This window comes from Strix aluco, chromosome 3 (genome assembly GCF_031877795.1).
Source record: "Strix aluco isolate bStrAlu1 chromosome 3, bStrAlu1.hap1, whole genome shotgun sequence".
Taxonomy (NCBI): domain Eukaryota; kingdom Metazoa; phylum Chordata; class Aves; order Strigiformes; family Strigidae; genus Strix; species Strix aluco.
In genome coordinates, this window is record NC_133933.1 from 66,711,128 (window position 1) to 66,728,020 (window position 16,893).

Genomic DNA, 16,893 nt, shown 5'->3' on the forward strand with positions numbered 1-16,893 from the left:
TTAAACCACCTGTAAAGTTATTGAATGTATAAAATCTTTCAAAATAATTCAAGCAAGGTATTCCGTTCTGTCAAGGTGTTTTCACCCATCTAATATGAACCAGATGAAATCCTGGCTAGCTTTAAAGACACCACGAGGTCAAACCTATTTATTCTGGTACAATTTTAACAGCAAATTTTTGACAGCATGGGTCTAGCTAAAAAAATCTAGTGAAATAGATAGGAAGCTGTCTGTTGTCTAGAATAAACTTTTAAGCACCATTTAAAGAGCAGAAAAGCTATTATCGGTGCTTACTCTTAAAAGTGGTTTAAGAATAAAAAGTTAGGGATAGAGTTGTTAAAATGTATGATATCTAACCTGTCTTGAGAGAAATCAAGTACTTTGCCTGGTGATCTCGGCATGCTCTGCATACCTTTACAAGAAGCAGTGTTGTGTTTGGAGGAGGAAGAGATTTTTTTCATTATTTTTTTGTGCAGTTTATTATTTTACTTTGTATATTATATATTAAAATGTCCTCTGCATATCACACTGTGGAAGTGGATACAGCATGTGATGGTGGATGTTGCATGGGGAGATCTTTTAGATTTTTGTACCTATGAACTAGCCTTTTACCCTTTTGAAATCAAGGGGAAATACTGTGCTTTTTCTTTATGAAGGTACTTTCAAGTATAAATGGTGAGATCTTGCATTCAAATTTGTTCATAGCTAAGGTAAAGCTATTTATCCTTCTTTAGGGATGCAGGTGCTCAGGTGCCACCTTAAGTTTTAAAAAGCAGTGTTGTCCAGTAATCTGAATTAGAAAATGAAGGACCTGGAAGCTGAAAAGTTTGTGATGCACAGTTTATGTGTTCTTGAGAACTGAAGTGGCTTTATGTAACTTATATTAAAATCTAAAGTTGTCATTGACTAAAATCAGTGGCTTGATATGTTTAACCCAGGGTACATTACTACATTTTAAATAAAAGCTCTCAGTGGCTTAATCTGATGGCTAGAGCAGAAGAGCAAAATCAGCTGCACCTCACAGTCATGGTACCGTTGCAATGTGATCTAAACATTTAGAAAATGATTCAGTTCTTGGGTTGTGGTGATAGATCCCATTTTTTTTAATGTTTTGTTTGCATTGGATAAAACAGGCTGTCCTTTTCTTTGGGGAAGTAGCCAGGAACTTGGAGTGCCTGCTGGAGCAGATGGGGTGACATGTGCCATCCAAGGCGCCTGTTTCCTTACCCTCAGGACAAGCCACTCTAACAGGCCTTTCCTGAGAGCCTGTCTTACATGGCCTCTTGTTTTCATAGTCACCTTGTGGAAGGCGTTTCCCACCATACAGGCGTTCAGATAGTGACTCCTGTGCTCCATGTCACTGTTTCCTCCTAGGAAGTTGTGAAAATAGGTGTCAGAGAAGACAGATGGGAAGGAAGAGCCGAGGCTCTGCATGAGGTCAAGGTCCTCAAATCAATCCTGTCCCCTTGCACTGTGTGCTCTGCTCCAAGGCTGAAGGACTGCTTGGCGTGTTTAGTCTCATGTTGCCAATGTCCACTGAGCGTCTGGACCAGCTCTGAGAGTCTGGTCTGGACAGTAGCAGAGCTGTGAGTTTAAGGTTGTTCTCAGAGTGGCATTGGTTTGTTTTTTTTTAAGGCAGACCATTATCTGTGGTAAAAGGGCAGTGCCACATACTGCAGTGTTTCCTACAGCTTAAGCAGAGTCAAGAGGGTAGTACCATAAAACAGCCCCTGTCCCTGACACAGTGCATTGACAGATCCGGCTTGTTGCTCTGTACCATAGTCAGGTTTAAAAGACTGTTGTCTGAAGAAAGGTTTAAAAGACTGTTGTCTGAAGAAGCCCCTAAAGTACAGTGGTCTTCAGCTGGGAGGACAGATACAACAGCAGTAGTATATAACAGTGACTCAAATGTTTGGTAAAAAAAGTAAATTGAGACTAATCCTTATTTTGCTAACTGTACTATAATCTGAAAATGACAAGCAATAGGGTATGAAGCATGAAGATGGGGAGGAGACAGAGCACTGTTGTAGTGTTGCTTAAGTTCTTGAAGCATATCATAAGTGTGCCTGTCTATCTTCTGGACAGGTTTGCAGCATTAGCAGTGTGTTCACAGGTGTAGGTCCAGTGTCCTAAAAGGAAACCCTAAAGTAAGCTGGAATGCACTGGCCTCATATAATCTTGCAAGCTATGATGAAGTGAAGAAACGGAAATAAATGTTCCTGTCACACACCTGAACTCTCTTTGTGTCTGCATTTTTTGAGCTATCCTGTATTCTCCCTCAAACATGGATATTAAGTCAGTTCCTGTGATGGGAGCCAGAGCAGGGCATATGTAGCCAGATTTCCAAGGCGCAGTTACCTTCCAGTTCCAACAATTAGCAGATAGAGCACTTTTGGTTTTAAAAAAGAAAAAAGTGGGGGAGGACAGGCTCCACTGTTGTGTGTTGTCACTTGTCCATGAGCTGGGAGACAACAGGCATAAAGGGAAGTGATGAAAGAACAATGTCAATGTTAAAGGGCAAACACAGCCAGTCTGAAATGATACCAGGCTGTCAGGAGATAGCCAGCTCCTGAAGGGTCTTGTGGACACACTTTCTGTGCAGTTCCAGTTGCAGACGACGGGCAATGTCTTGTTGCACACTGCTGGGGGCTGCCTGGCCTGGCTGTCCTTTCCAGTGGATAACAAGGTGTCAGGTAGGTACTGAGGAAGGTGTAGCTGTGAATAGTGGGAACAGTCTGACTTTCAGACTATAGCTGCGGAGACTTCCTGCACAACTGCCTGTACTTTGTGCCTTTTTCCCCCCAGGGTAATTGTGTTGATTCAGGCTATGTATATACTATAGGGCTCGTTGTTCCAATGTCTGCGATGATTCATTTATTATCTCATCTTCAGAAGAGCTGGATTTGGCTGACTGTAGCTTCTGTTTAGCTTTGTTGGCCAAATTCAAGGAATGTATTTAAGCAGCAGTGATTGAAACACTTGATTTGTTTTCCAGAAGACATCTGGTTAGCATTGTCAAATAAAACCGGATTTAAGTAGTTACTCATAAAGCCTCTATTATGTCTTGCTGCAAGACCCTCCAGACAGGTATGTGTTTAGCCTTTGTTTTCTCAGTGCATCTGCCAGATCACTGTTCAGATGAGCAATATTAGGGTCAGCCCTACTAGTCGATAATCCTGCTGAGAAGATTATGGATTTAAAATAATCTTATGTTTCATTAAAGAGCTGCAAAATAGGGGGGAACCACTTTACTAACAATAGGTCTGGTTCAGGTTCAGAGAGACGTCAGGATGTGAGCTCCCCACCAACCGAAAGCCTTAATGAAGTAAAAGACCATTAAAGGCTAGGGGTAGACCATATGTTCTGGAAAGGCCTCAGAGCTGTAAAATCAGAAAAGAGAAATCAACTTCTTTCTCATTATTTTGGTTTAAATAGTCAGGTTAGTACCAGAGGTTCTGCCCATATATCCTGTCCTTTTTACTGTTCCTGAATTAATTCACAGTACATCTGTTGATGGCTTTGGCCAAATTCCATACTCCAACTGCTCTTTCTAATAAGGAATTTAAAAAAGCAAATATTCAAATGAAACTAAGCAGAATTTGACCGGGAGTCTACACTGCACGTGTTTGAAAGCTGCTCTTGTGCTGAAAAATTGAGTTACTTGGAAGCATCTAGGTTCCCTATTTTTAGATTTAGTTATATAGTGCAGTGCTGACTGTAAAAACATACAGGGTGGTTGTATGTAGATTGATTGCATGATATACATAAGTGAAAGCGATTCCAGTGAAAGGGTTAAAAGATGAAAATTTGTTTCAAAATAATAGTAATGATACTGTTTTTTTTCTTAAACCAGATTAATGTGTTTTCTTAATGTTCTATGATACAAGTCAGAGTCAGTAGGAAGGTTTAGCTGAAAGATTATCGAACCTCACCCCATTTCAGATCTGTGCCTTTAGTGGAGAGAAATTTGAACTGTTACTGTCTGTGGTGTAATTGTTTCAGTGTTAGGTAAAGCAATTCCCATCACAGGGAGTATCAGACTTTCAGTTGTTTCCTTTCTTGCTTTTATTCCTCCTTCCTCTCTTAGACTGGGGTGTTATACATGCTTGCTTGCAGCATTTTAGATAGCTTTAACGTTATGTGTCCTAACAGAAAAAACAATAAAAACTCCCTTCATATTTTTATATTAGCTGTGTTAGGTTGTCTGAGAAACAACAAAATCCATAAAAATGCTAGAGAAAAAGCAGGGAGAATGATTTTAATGCCAGCATCAAACATGCAAAAGGAAGCAAATAAACTGTTAAATTTAAGACATCTTGTCACCACTAAATGTAGTCGTATACCACACTTGCAGAAATTTAAATTAACTCAAGACAAACAGTGATAATTATTTTGAGCACTCCCTAGTGACAGCTTGTTAACAAATATAATTTGTAATGGCTGTTACATTTTGATGCCATTAGAAAGGTTTTCTGTTTGGCTAAATCATGCAGATTACCTGAGGAATTAAGACTGGGATTAAATGTATTTGTTTTTTAAAAGCTTCAAGAAAAGAAAGAAAGGAATGATCAACATGTTTGCATTGATTTAACCCCGTTAAAGATATTTTCACATTGCAGAGTTCCTTTTAGTTTGGATCCCTCTTAAAGACTTGCATCTGATTTGGACCCTTGAAAATAAATCTAGCTGCATACTTGCTTTACTTTAATGTTGCACTTTCATGCCCCATCCTTGCACTACTGCAAGCATCTATGAAGCTGAGCCCTGAAGCAGCTTGGAGGAGCCGGTTTGCAAGGGTGGGCTTCCCAGCCTGGCTGGGGGTCCAGTTACCACATCAGGACACCCTTCCCAATTAGAGCACAAGCATTTGTGCATTGGAGGGAATAGACCTAACATAAATACATTTGGTTGCTTTCAGTAAGACTTCTTTGAAGTATCCATTCAATAGACTTCTCCATCACAGAGTCCAAGAGCCCTCTGTCAGGCTTGCCTTCATCCCGTGGAGTCCAAGACATCTTTGTTTCTGGGAAACTCCACGCACCATGTGTCTTTCAAAGCTGCCTGTGTGGCTGGGTTTGGCTGCTTATTCAAGAGAGGGAACACACATAACAGTCTGAAAAAAGTCCGATAGACCTTTCCTGTTACTCATCAAATAAGAAGGCCTTGCAGGAAACAGTTAAAGTTTGCCGGTGGGTTAAAAACTTGCCACTTCAATATGGCACTTGCTTGTTGAAGAAGTGTGTCAGGTACCGTGTTCACTGTCTCCAGACTTGTCTTATGCTTTTTTGTGTTATGCTTTTATGTACTAATAAAAAAAAAGACCTTGAAATAGCAATATAAAACTGCATTTTGGGGGAAGAAAGGGGAATAATAGGGAAGGTAGCTGGATTGGCAAAGGCTGATAATAGCTAAAGCATCTCATTTGCACTGTTGAGCAGAAGTTTTTTCAGCTGGGCTGCCACAGTACTACATCTGTTGAAATTCTTGACCCATTAAACTGGGAGTCTGAACAAAACAGCGCACTGGATATATCACAGCTGAAGTTCATGAACTTGCTTTGCAGTCAGCATTGGTTACAGTTCAGTTGTTACACAAGTGCATCATTGCTGTGGCTTTACAACATATTTTAAAGCTTTGATATATAAGTACTCTCTGTGATACTCAAGTTCTACAGATTATATGGGGATTTATATATTTAAGGGAAATGGGATTTGATCCAAGCTGAATGAATTTTTGGGAGGAATATAAAGTGGTAGAGGCAAGCTGTCTGCCTTGTATTTAGACCATGGACAAAAATAGATGCTGCACTGGAATTAAGTTGAGCTGCTTTTTTTAAAGTCATATTTAGCATGAGATATTTGTCAAAAACAAGATTGCCTTTGTACGGCTCTGCTTTTATACAGCCTGTTTCATCCACACAGAGCGCTGTGCATTCTTATCCACAGTTTACAAATGAGGGACTCATAAAGAGGCACAGAGCGAAAGGCAGTATAGTTAGCTTCACTAACCAAAGAGACCTTTGAACTAGGGCGTCTGTTTTAATTATGATCCGAGGTATAACCATTCTGAACAAGCTCTTTATCTTGAAAAGTTACTTTCCTGAAATTCCCTGGTTAACTGCATAGTCCAGAGTTACCCTAGTCTTACCCACATCTTACTGCAGCACTGCAAGCAGGCAGAGAGGCAGCTGCGCCCTTTGAAGAGGCCCCAGTTTGGTAGGTGTGCTCAGAGCATGTCTCGGTATGCACCAGTGTGCCTGATCCCAAACAAAGCATAGCTCTGACTTACATTTCAGGTGGCAACCTTTTTGCCTGGTGTTCAGAGCACAATGTTAGAACGCTGGAGATCTAGCCTGCACTCACTTCATCCTTAAAGAATTTAAATTTGTATCTACATGAAAAATACTTTTAACTTTCAGCACTTTATTTTAAGCAACTGTTGGATCATCCTCACAAGGTGTTGAAATCCCTGTTACGTTCTCCTGCCCCTCCTGAGAAGGGATGCCTGCAGCATTGCACCCAGCATCGGTCGTTACTGGTGTGGCGAGGACAAGAGTTAAGGCACCCTCAGGTTCTTCCTTCTTTATCTTTAAAGATAAAGAATTTTTAAATAAATCTTCAAAGATGAAGATTCCTTCTTGTCTTTATCCTGCGGTGCCTCACTGTATACTCATGTGCTGCAGGCAGTGTAGATACCTGCTTGGACTCTGAATTTAGGAGGCAAATACATGAAATTTAGATGGTGTTGTGTTTGTAATTTAAGTTCTTGACTGGATGTAACCCAAAGTGATGTGCTCAGATACAGCAATGCCGGATGGGGAATCCAGGTCTTCTGACACCCACACCTGTCTGTCACCAACCCATGAGGTCTTAGTTGTCTCAGCTCAACTGGAAAACCAAATTCAAAATATACATGAAGTAAATTAAAATGATATGCAGTTATTTTTCAGCTTTGAACAGAAGGTTCTTCTAAAACAGAAAGCAGTGCTATAGTACATATTGTGATTGTTAAAGTGCAGCGTGACCTGTAAAGTAATCCATCATTTTTAAAAGTTTGCTTTTACAAGACAAATGTATATTGTACTACAATCTGTCTGGTTTTAGGTGAAATTTTGAAAAGCTAAAAGCTACTTGTAAGACAGCGTTTGTAGTTGTGACTTAGGGAGGAACATGGTTTGTGGGTTTTTACAGAAGGGGTTGGCTACAATGTTTGAAGACTTAAAAAAAAAACAAGGAGAAGATCCCTGAGCTGAGGGAGTAGAGTGGTTTTCAGTGATATGTGCGGTGAATGGATAAATGTGTTTTAATATACTAGTCAGCAGATTTATTTCTGTAGTTGACAGTTTAGCTGACTTTTGCAGTTAATAGCCTCTCTCTAATACAAAGACAAAAAAACAAGAAAGAAAAAATCCCACTCTACAAAATACAAGTTACAACATGAAAGGCTCTGCCAAGAAGTCACCCTGACATTAGCTGAGATAATTTTTCAAGCATGCAGATGCAGCTGTCAGCTCGTCGCTTGTCCCTTCTTGCTGACAAGGAGACAACAGGGGATGGTGCAAAGGCAAGCAAAGTGTGTGCGTGTCTTTCCCCTTTCTCCCTCTGCACCAGGGAGTTTCCATTTGGCAGCTTTGGGCAGCTCTGCAGGGCGGGCAGTGCGTCTGCTCCTCCAGGAAGCTGCTGCCCCTCATCTGACTGGCATTTTTCTCTTTGGCTTCTAGCAGTTGTTCTTGAGTTCCAGGTGCTGTTCTTGGATACGAGGCAAATTCAGGTGTTTCTGGCACATTATCTTTCTGTCTTTCACTGCTTGACCCACCCAGTGAGATGGCTAGTTATGCCAAGCAAGTTGGAGTTATTTAAATGTCTGAGTAACCTTGATACCAAGTTTCTAAGTTTATGCTTGTGACTATAGTGGTAGTTTAATTCTTTAACCGGTGTCTTTACTGGTTACTAATAAATACTTAGAAACACAGAAAAGTGGATCTTTTTGTATTAAACTTTCATACATACTTGTGAGAGTGTGTCTGAGTGTGTGGATGTAGACAGCTACAGAGCTTAAGGCCTGATCCTGCAAGAGTCATGTGAGTAGTGTTTACTTACACGAATAATCTCATTAGGGCTAATTTAGTGAGATTTAGTGAGTGATGGCTGCATGGTCAGGCCTGAGGCGTGGAGGACTGGTCCAGGGTGGTGGCAGAAAGCTGTGGCTCTGCACTGCTGCTGGAGCTGCATCCTGGGGAGGTGTCCCAGGCTCAGATGGGGTCCAGCCCTGAAAATGAGCACCTGGAGCCTTTCTCCCTGCAGCCACGTCAATATGGGGCACCCTGGGCCCGACAGGCAAAAGAACAGTTTTATGAAGAAGCTCGTGAAAAATGATACCTAGTCTTGAACAGTTCATTTACAATAAAAAAAAAAATGTGGAAAACTCCTGAAAATGACCATGAATCCATCCTTCTCTGACATTTTCTGCTGCTGGCAGGCCAATGCATTTTCCTTCATGCAAACTTCCAAGATACTGCAACTAGTTTTAGTGGTAGGAAGCTTGGCAGGTACAAAATGTTACCCAAGTCGGTTAAAGGAGAGGAAAAGAGCCAACATCCAGTCCCCCCTCCCACCAAACCCAGCCTGCCTTCCATCCTGGAACAGTACGGTGTGTAGGTCTGGCTAAGCAGACAAGGTAAATGTTAATCCTGGTTTTCCACAGTAATACCATGTCAGACGAATTACTGAGGTGTCAGTGCTGTGCCTTCTGTTCACTCCGGTGATTTGTGTCTCAAATTATTATGTAAGAATACGGTTTCAAGTTGTTGGAGAAGCAGTAAATTGCCTCTGTGTGCAAGACTTGCTGCTTTGTGTTACAAGCTCAGGGTTAGATGCAATTACATGCGAGTTCATTGCATGAAATGGAGAGAGAGACCTGGGCTGTGAGGCCTTGGAGGTATTTTCATACACTTAGCCTGACTGCCTGTCAGAGAGGCCATAAGGTTTTACATGGAGACGTTGAGTTACTCACAGCAGCACTTAATTCAGTGCCTGTGGCTCAAAATTCTGGTGCAGAATCACACTCTGCGTGGTTGAGCCCTCGCTCTCAGCCTGGTGCTGCTGGTACCTGCCCATTCCCCTGCTTATTTAGCGTAAGGGAAGAGAGCAGAGGACGATGATGCACTCACTCACCTGCTGGCAGTGAGAAGCACATCCCCAGCACGCTTCTGTCTGATGCCAGGATTTAGCAAACCCTATGGTAGTGCAATCCTGAGCAGACATATGAGTGGTTGGGTATATGGCAGTGACTCGAACATAATGTTATCAGGCACTGACAGCTTTAACGCATTTCCTCTGTCATGCATCTCCTGAACTTCGTATCTACCCTGTTCTTGTAACTGTGTAAATGATGAGGGGACCTTTAAAAGGCTTTTGACCACATTTTCCACACAATTTCTTCATGCTGAAGTAATACCACCCTGTGAACAGCAAAACTCAACTTCAGGCAAAATTTCCTTCTCCAAGAAGGATTTAACTTGTACCGCATAAGTGGAGTAAATTATATTATAATGTAATCTGACTACAGTCATTTTCAAGCAATGTTTCTAATACAGAGGTGATCTTGAAATTTAGTGTATCACTAGCATAGAAGGAGAAGGACAAGGACTAATCTATGGTTTTACCTGGCCAGAAAAGCACTTGAGGACAGCAGAAGATCATAGGCAGCAGCACCTCTGCACACTCAGCCCCAGAAGCAGTCAGGCGATGAACGGGAGGTAGTTCCAGCCTTCGTGCTATGGCACTACCCAGTGCAGCCACTGATTGCAATTGCCAAGGCAGAGGCTCTTTTCTGGTCCTCCTGGGTAAATGGTCAGTGTTTGTGTAAACAAAACTGGTTCATCTGGGGCACAATAATGTTACTGCACATTTCAGATCAGGTACGTGCAAGATTATGACTGCTTGACTGCAGCATGTGCTGCAGATTTGAACTGCCAGTCTCATCATCAGGAACGGGTGTTTGTGTCCTGCCTGATGCAATCTCCGGCAGGTTGCACTGGCAGTTCTGTGGCTGTGCATGGTTTTGTATATTGGATAATGTAGGTAATGGTAGCCCTGCTGCTGGGTCCAACCAAGAGTGTGTATGTTCCTGGCTCAGCTAGCACTAATGTATTGCAACATTCTTAAAACGGAAGGTTTTTAATAACTGGACCTGGCTGTATCCTTTTACCTAGTAAGCTTCAGTACAGACATCTCTGAAATAACATGTATAACTCTAAGCACTTTTCACTTAATGTATAGTGCTCCTCTCTGTTTGGAGCTGTGGGAATAGGACAAGGTATTGCTCCTCTGGGAAAAAGGGAACATGTCTGGAGTCTTTCCTAGAGTATTTCTAGCTTCTTCATCAGTATTTTTTACATAAATAAAGACCTTTTACCTGAAAAATACAAACCTGATTGCTTACAGAATACCATGTGTACCTTTAATAATAGTGATGAGATGGTGGGGGAATGCCTCCATCTAGAACAGTTTTTAAACAGAAGTTGCCACCCTTGGTCTGGCAGTGACAGTACCCTCAGTTAGATTCAATGATTGACCTTGTGTTGTGCTTGCGGGCCATTGCAATGTGAAGTAAAAGATACCTACCTAAAACCTCTGCTGAGGTTTGTTGGCCTTGGGTGCCATCCACGGTGTGTATTTCCTGCAGTGCTGCAAAATGTACAGCGAGAGTGCGTGAATAGAAAAGCTGTTCTTGGGGACAAACCACCTTTTTATTGGTGTGGCTCACCTGGCAGTTTGCAGCAATTCTCTTGGTTTCTTCAGCAACATTGCTGCAATAGCTTCAGATGCTACTTGGATCTCATGTTGTGGACAAATGGAGATTGTGAGCTTGATAAAACTACCAGTTTTTTATAGTCAGACCACTTGAACTTGCAGTGCACTTGAGACCTTCAGTGTTGACTTCAAGTTTTTTGAGCTCTTCCAGGCTTCATGAAGTAGACTATTTATCATCTTCATCTCCTCAGTTAGGAGAATAAATAAGGTCAAGCAATTAATATCAGCGCATGCATCTATTGCGCTCCAGAAGAGCCTGTTGCCCTTGGGATGTGCCACGATGCCTGATGTTGGAGAGCCCCAGGAGTGGCCAGCCAGGACCCTGGGCCTTATCCCAAGAATGGAAGGAAAAACAAATGCATTCTTACTAGCAACTGATCTGAAGGTAAAACTTGCAGTGTTTAAGTTGACAACTTAATGTGTTAACCCGTGCTACAAGTTGACGCAACTCTTTGGGCTGTTTTGTTCTGCTGTGGCCCGCTTATCCCTGTTGATTTGCAGCTCAAACCGACAAACAGCCCATCAGGGTGCTCACATTTGTGAGCGTTATGTGCTGGATCTGGCTGGATCCAGTGCCAAATTTGGAAGGGCGGTGGAGGAATGTGTTTTACTGCGGTTGCTGGCAGTCATTTTTCACCCCCCTCCTGAAGTACAGCAGCTGTTTGCCAGATGCATGCAGTGTCAGCATGCTCACACGTGCAAAACAGGGTTACCAACCCTCTGTTCCTGAGATGTAGCAATTGATCTGGATCTCAAAACCCACCACCACTGCCCTTGGTCCTTGAATCGTGAGAAAAGTGACAGGTTCATGCCATACTGCCCTTTTTGACCACATATGGAAACATGTGATAGGCCAGGGCGTACGTCTGGCTCTGATGGAAATGGCTAGTTGTCAAACTGTAAGCTTGCCTTCTTGATGTGCATGTGCAGGTACAGGGGAGTCTGCACTGATTAAATCCTCGTGGAGCTGTGGTTGCTCTAGGTCAGTTAACTTGTCAGCACAGAGTCCTCCAGACCTCAGTCTCAGAAGCACCTGAGTATAACGGAAGAAGTGTATGCTGATATTACAGATTGTAACTCCACTTAATCATTTGCCAAGCAAAAGACTCTCTGAAACCTTGCCCTCGATATAAACATGGCATGTTTTCCACTTTAAGGGGTATTCAAAAGATAAAGATAGGGAGACAGATGATACAGTCACAGAAAGTCTTTGTCCAGCAAGTGATGATGAAAGCACTTTGTGTTATGATAATGCCCATGTATTGTGCAGAAATTTCAATTTCATACACAGAAATGTACCAAATACTTAATTTTCTTTTTGCTTTCCTCATTTTTCAACAGATTCAGTCTCTGGAAACATAAAGCTAACAGTCTGACTGGGCTGATGAGTTTGGTTGCCGCATCTTGAACATTTAATTTTTCCTTATGCGCTGGCGTCTGTTATTCTTTAGCACAGTCACACTGAATATCAATTAGGAGGCGGGAAGATGATTGTGGAAAACCTGGGTGAGGGGGATGAGATGCTGACTGGGATTTAGGCCGTTTTGAGTGGGAATCTGAATTCTTTCTCAACTTTGAAAACTTCAGTATTAAACCACACGTGCTCTGCAGTGACATGCAATTTTGAGATCCCTGTGATTTGCATTCCTCTCTCCAAAATCACAATAAATGGTCTCTTCCATGGGCAGGAAGACAAGACAAGTGGTCAGTGCCAAAGTTATTTAGCAGATGGTGCTTGAGTAGTGAGCAACATCATCATTTCAAGTGTAAGGCACATAATGGATGTCTACCGGCCTGGCAAATGAGACCCCCGGTGTTACTCACATGCTTCCATCTCCCATCCTGCAAGATGCTGCCATCTGTCAAGACACTGAGCCAGGCCTCAAATAAATAAATAAATAAATAAATTTCCTCCTTCTTTCCAAAGCTTTTGCCATCTCCTGGGTTAAATAAAAGCCATGTGTATATACGTTATGTGTGGGCTTATGTATATGATATATGTGAGGTACGGGGAAGTATAGATGCAAATATGAGAAATGCATCTTTGGGTTCTGTTACTTGGGACAGACAATGCTAATGCATGGTAAACATTTTCAGAATAATACTCTGTGCTTTTGTAAATGCCATGGTACACCAAGTGTAAACAGTAATGGCTCTTGTCATGAATTAATCTCCTCTTTCTGTGTGTTTCGGCAGAGTGTGACAAGCTGCGGCGGGATGGCTACCGGAGCTCACAGTATTACTCTCAGGGTCCCACCTTCTCCTCATCCTCCAGTGCAATCTGTGGAAGTTACCAGGATGATTATGAAGAAATTGAACAAAAGGTAATGGTGGGGGGCAAAGTGCTGGAAAGAATACATGCCTGGTGCAGTTCAATTGCCTGCCATAACATTGTTCAAATAAGGTAGGATTTTCTGAAGGTCATGAAGATGCTTATTCCTTTGAATTACAGTGATATTAGGTAATCTGACTTCCATAGTCTCTTAAAAATACTAGTTCTACCCCTGCATTTATATAAAGTTCCCACTGGCACGTTCAGGGTGTGAAAGCCAGAGGAGTTTGTTAATGTTCTGGAGCGAAGACCCCAGCAAGGATAGCTGTTTTGAATCTGTTAAGTGTTTACATTCAAGTAGCAGGAATAGCTGTTAACCAGTCATCAGTGTATAGTGCAACAGAGACAGTAGGCACTGGGGGTTTTTGCGGTTTCACTAGGTAGAAGCTTTGTCCTAATGCATCACAACTGTTTGCGAAAAGCCATCCAGAAGAATGAAAGATTGCCCACTACCTTGGGTTTATCAGCTCTCTTTCAGTTTGCTTCATCCTTTTCATCTTTATATGCCCACATCTCAACTCCAGGTATGTTTATCTTAGAATCCAGAGAATGGACAGCTGAGCACAGGTCGTAAGAATGTTGTGAGGACGTTGTTATATACACCAATTTATATACATTTCAGTTACAGATCTAGTAAGTTGCATTAATGTTCTAAAGAAGAAAAGAAATTTTGCTGCCCTGTCCTTACCTTACCCTGTTGTGCCTGTGAAAGAGAAGCTAACTTTGGTGTTGCAGGCTAGGATGTTGCTGCTGGGGTGGACAGCAAGATGCACTGGAGCCCGGCTGTCGAAAGCTGAAATGCTGGAGCTCCTGGGATTTTCAAGATAGATAATTTAGAATACTTTGCCACAAACTACTGTTGCTTAGAGCGTGGGAGGATATCCTTGATTGCAACGCAGTTTAATTTCTTTGAATTGTCACTAAACCGTATGTGCTTCTGTAGCGTGGACCAAATAACTGTCTGTACGAAGCGTGCAGATCCTGAGAACTCACTTTAAAGGGTACAGTGTTTTCAGTTCTATCCTCCATGGTTTTTAATCACATAATAAAAGGTGTGTGGAATATGTACAGTCTCTCATCCAGGTGGTGACTGCATTATATCTGTGTATTGGCAGGGAATGTTAGAGCATCTTGTTTAGCTGTGTGTGGTATGTACTGGCAGCGAGCAGAGAATGTAAAGCACATTCATACTGTGGAATGTATTATAACAGTAATTTGTAAAACCTTGCTGAAATCAGTGAAATTATGATTTCCACCGAGGAAGGTATTAACGCATTGTTGTTATTAATGTACTGCATATATATGTATCAGCTGGTCTTAGCCAGTGATGTGCAGCATATGACCATCTGCACATGTAAAACTAATGTAACATTTAAAAAATATAAATACACTTTTCTTTAACAGTTTGAATGAGAGCATATAAGCATGGGTGAGGCCTCTTAGAGACTATGATCTGTCATCCTTATCTTGGTTAAGGGTTTTTTGGAGCGTTAACATAATGTGTCACTAACAATTTCTGTGCATTCTGAAAAAAAATCAGTGCAACTAAGTATGCTTCCAGGATAGGATAACACTTCCATTTCAAATTGGAATAGTTTCCTTTCAATATTTTTAGCTGAAAGGATGATTCAGAGCTGTGGAGAAAGATAGTTGCCAAAGTGATAGTCTTGGATGTTACTGATTATCTCAGAACCTTAACCTTAACCCTGCCGCTCTTATTTGCAGCTCAGAAAGACGTTAATGCCTTGTTAACTGCAGTGTGATTCTCCCTTCATATTATATAACTCAGTGTTTTGTGGGGTCCTTTGACCAGTATCTTTGTTTAATTGGCTTTTTTTGTAATGGCCTAAAATTTTGCTCTTTTTTAAAATGTGCGCTTACCACAACAGATCTCTGAACTTGAATTATAAATCCCGCTGGTAAAGTGCCAAGTAATTCTAATAAGTCTTATGCCTTGAGCGAATTGTATTTCAGCTGTCAGAAGTGTTCTTCAGTAACAGTGTGGAACTGGGGTCACCAAAATCCCGTGATTCAAAATGTGAACTCCTCTCCACTAGATGAAAGCTTTATAGCTCTGTTGTCTATTCAAAGCAAAAAAGCCAACATTTAAATTCTGTACATGCAGTACCTAATAGTTGAAATTCGAGAACAGCAGAATAATGACGGGTGGATGAATAGCTGTTTACTAGTTGGAAATTTACTTCTAAGTTGTCATAATTGCCAACGTGCAGAATAAACAATGTTTTGCTGCGTGGTGATTTCACAAAGGAAACCATCTTTCCCTACTCTCTTTAGTCTGCTTTTTAAAAAAATGAAGCCAGATATTCTGCCTGTCCTGTCTACACTGGAGATGGTATGAAACCATGGCTAGGTGATGCGAGAGGACACTTTGATCCACAAACATTCTCATGTTTTGTGATATAAAATGAAGTTCTTGGAACTGCCCTTTTACTCTTAGATTGATTCTTGCAAGTTATATTAACGGGGCACACACCAAGCTCCACTACAGTGTATTTCTGCTGATCCTAATTGAATTTGAGATTAAACTGGTTTATGTGGACTTTATATCTCACTACTGTGACCAGTATCCTTCTTTTTCATCTCTTACATACCACTGTTGGTGATGTGACTTGGGAGCTATTTCTGTCCTTCAGTATCGCTCTGTTTCCCAAGTGTCAAAAGATGGATTGAGATGTCACTTTCAAACTCTGTTTTCCCTTGAAGTTCTGAAAATGTATGCATTCTGTACGTTAAACGTATTTGTCTCTTGTGTGGCTTTTTTCTCATTCTTTTTTCTTTCCCTTTTTATCACTCATTCTGTTTGTTTCTTTTTGTCTTGCTCAACAGTCTAGTCTGTTAGACTGCATCTCTCGGTCTTGCATTAGCGCCTGCTGTAACTTGATTCCCTGGAGCAAAAAGGTACTTTGCCCACAAGTGGGACCATCCAGCTGCCGTATCTGCAGCTTGATGTTACTTGTAGCATTTAGCATATATGCAGTCTTATTCTGTTTTTAGCCTTCAGTTGTTACCTGCTTCTGTTTTCTGTTTTAAAAAATAATTAAAAAAAATCAACTGCTCAACAGAATAATGCCATGCCATCTTTGTTTCCTTTATTTTTCCTCATTGCTCCTTGCCCACATTCCAATATCCTCTGTTTACTTGGTTCACTGAAATTTTTTGATTCTTTTTTGTCTATTAACATTTGCCTCCTTTGAAACCCTTCCCCCAGTGAACCCTGTCTTTTATTTAAATGGCTGCCTCATAGGTTTTTAATTAGTCAAGGAAAACCCTTACTAATTTGGAGTAATGTGTTTTTCTTAAATGATGAATGTGACCTATGGAGAGTACTTGCTTCCAGGCATGCAGTGTATCATGTCTTTATTCCATCTATGAAAATGTTTGTATGCCAAAAACTTAGGGTATTTTTCCCCAGGTCCTGTTATTTGGCTTATGAACTTTGCCTCCATACAGTTAAGCTTTGGGTGCAAAAACATTTCTTTTGCTCATCCATGGGGAAAAAAAGTATATTTTTGCCACTGTACTCAGCCAAACCGTTAGTTATCTCTTCAGTATCTGCAAGAGAGTGTTTAGTATCTTAAGTGAAACCAAATGCATTAACTGTATTGGCTTGAGAGACTTGAAGAGGTCTAATCCAAAACTTTGGTGTTAAGAGGGGCTAAAGCAGTTGGGCACTCCAGTTTGGAGGTGGGAATGCCTGAGACCCCTTAGGCATGGGCTCTAGCAGAA

General features: G+C 41.3%; 1 protein-coding gene across 13 annotated transcripts in view; it reads left to right on the forward strand.

Annotated features, from left to right (window-relative positions):
* Positions 1-16,893, forward strand: part of NHSL1 (NHS like 1) — a 185,491-nt gene that overhangs the window by 135,336 nt on the left and 33,262 nt on the right. For 9 of the 13 annotated variants that reach the window (XM_074818931.1, XM_074818944.1, XM_074818945.1 and 6 more), the window contains exons 3-4: positions 13,011-13,138; positions 15,994-16,065. In XM_074818931.1, the coding sequence (XP_074675032.1) occupies positions 13,011-13,138; positions 15,994-16,065 (200 nt within the window). The remainder of the gene's footprint in view (positions 1-13,010; positions 13,139-15,993; positions 16,066-16,893) is intronic. The other 4 variants (XM_074818932.1, XM_074818942.1, XM_074818943.1 and 1 more) reach the window with 1 other exon arrangement.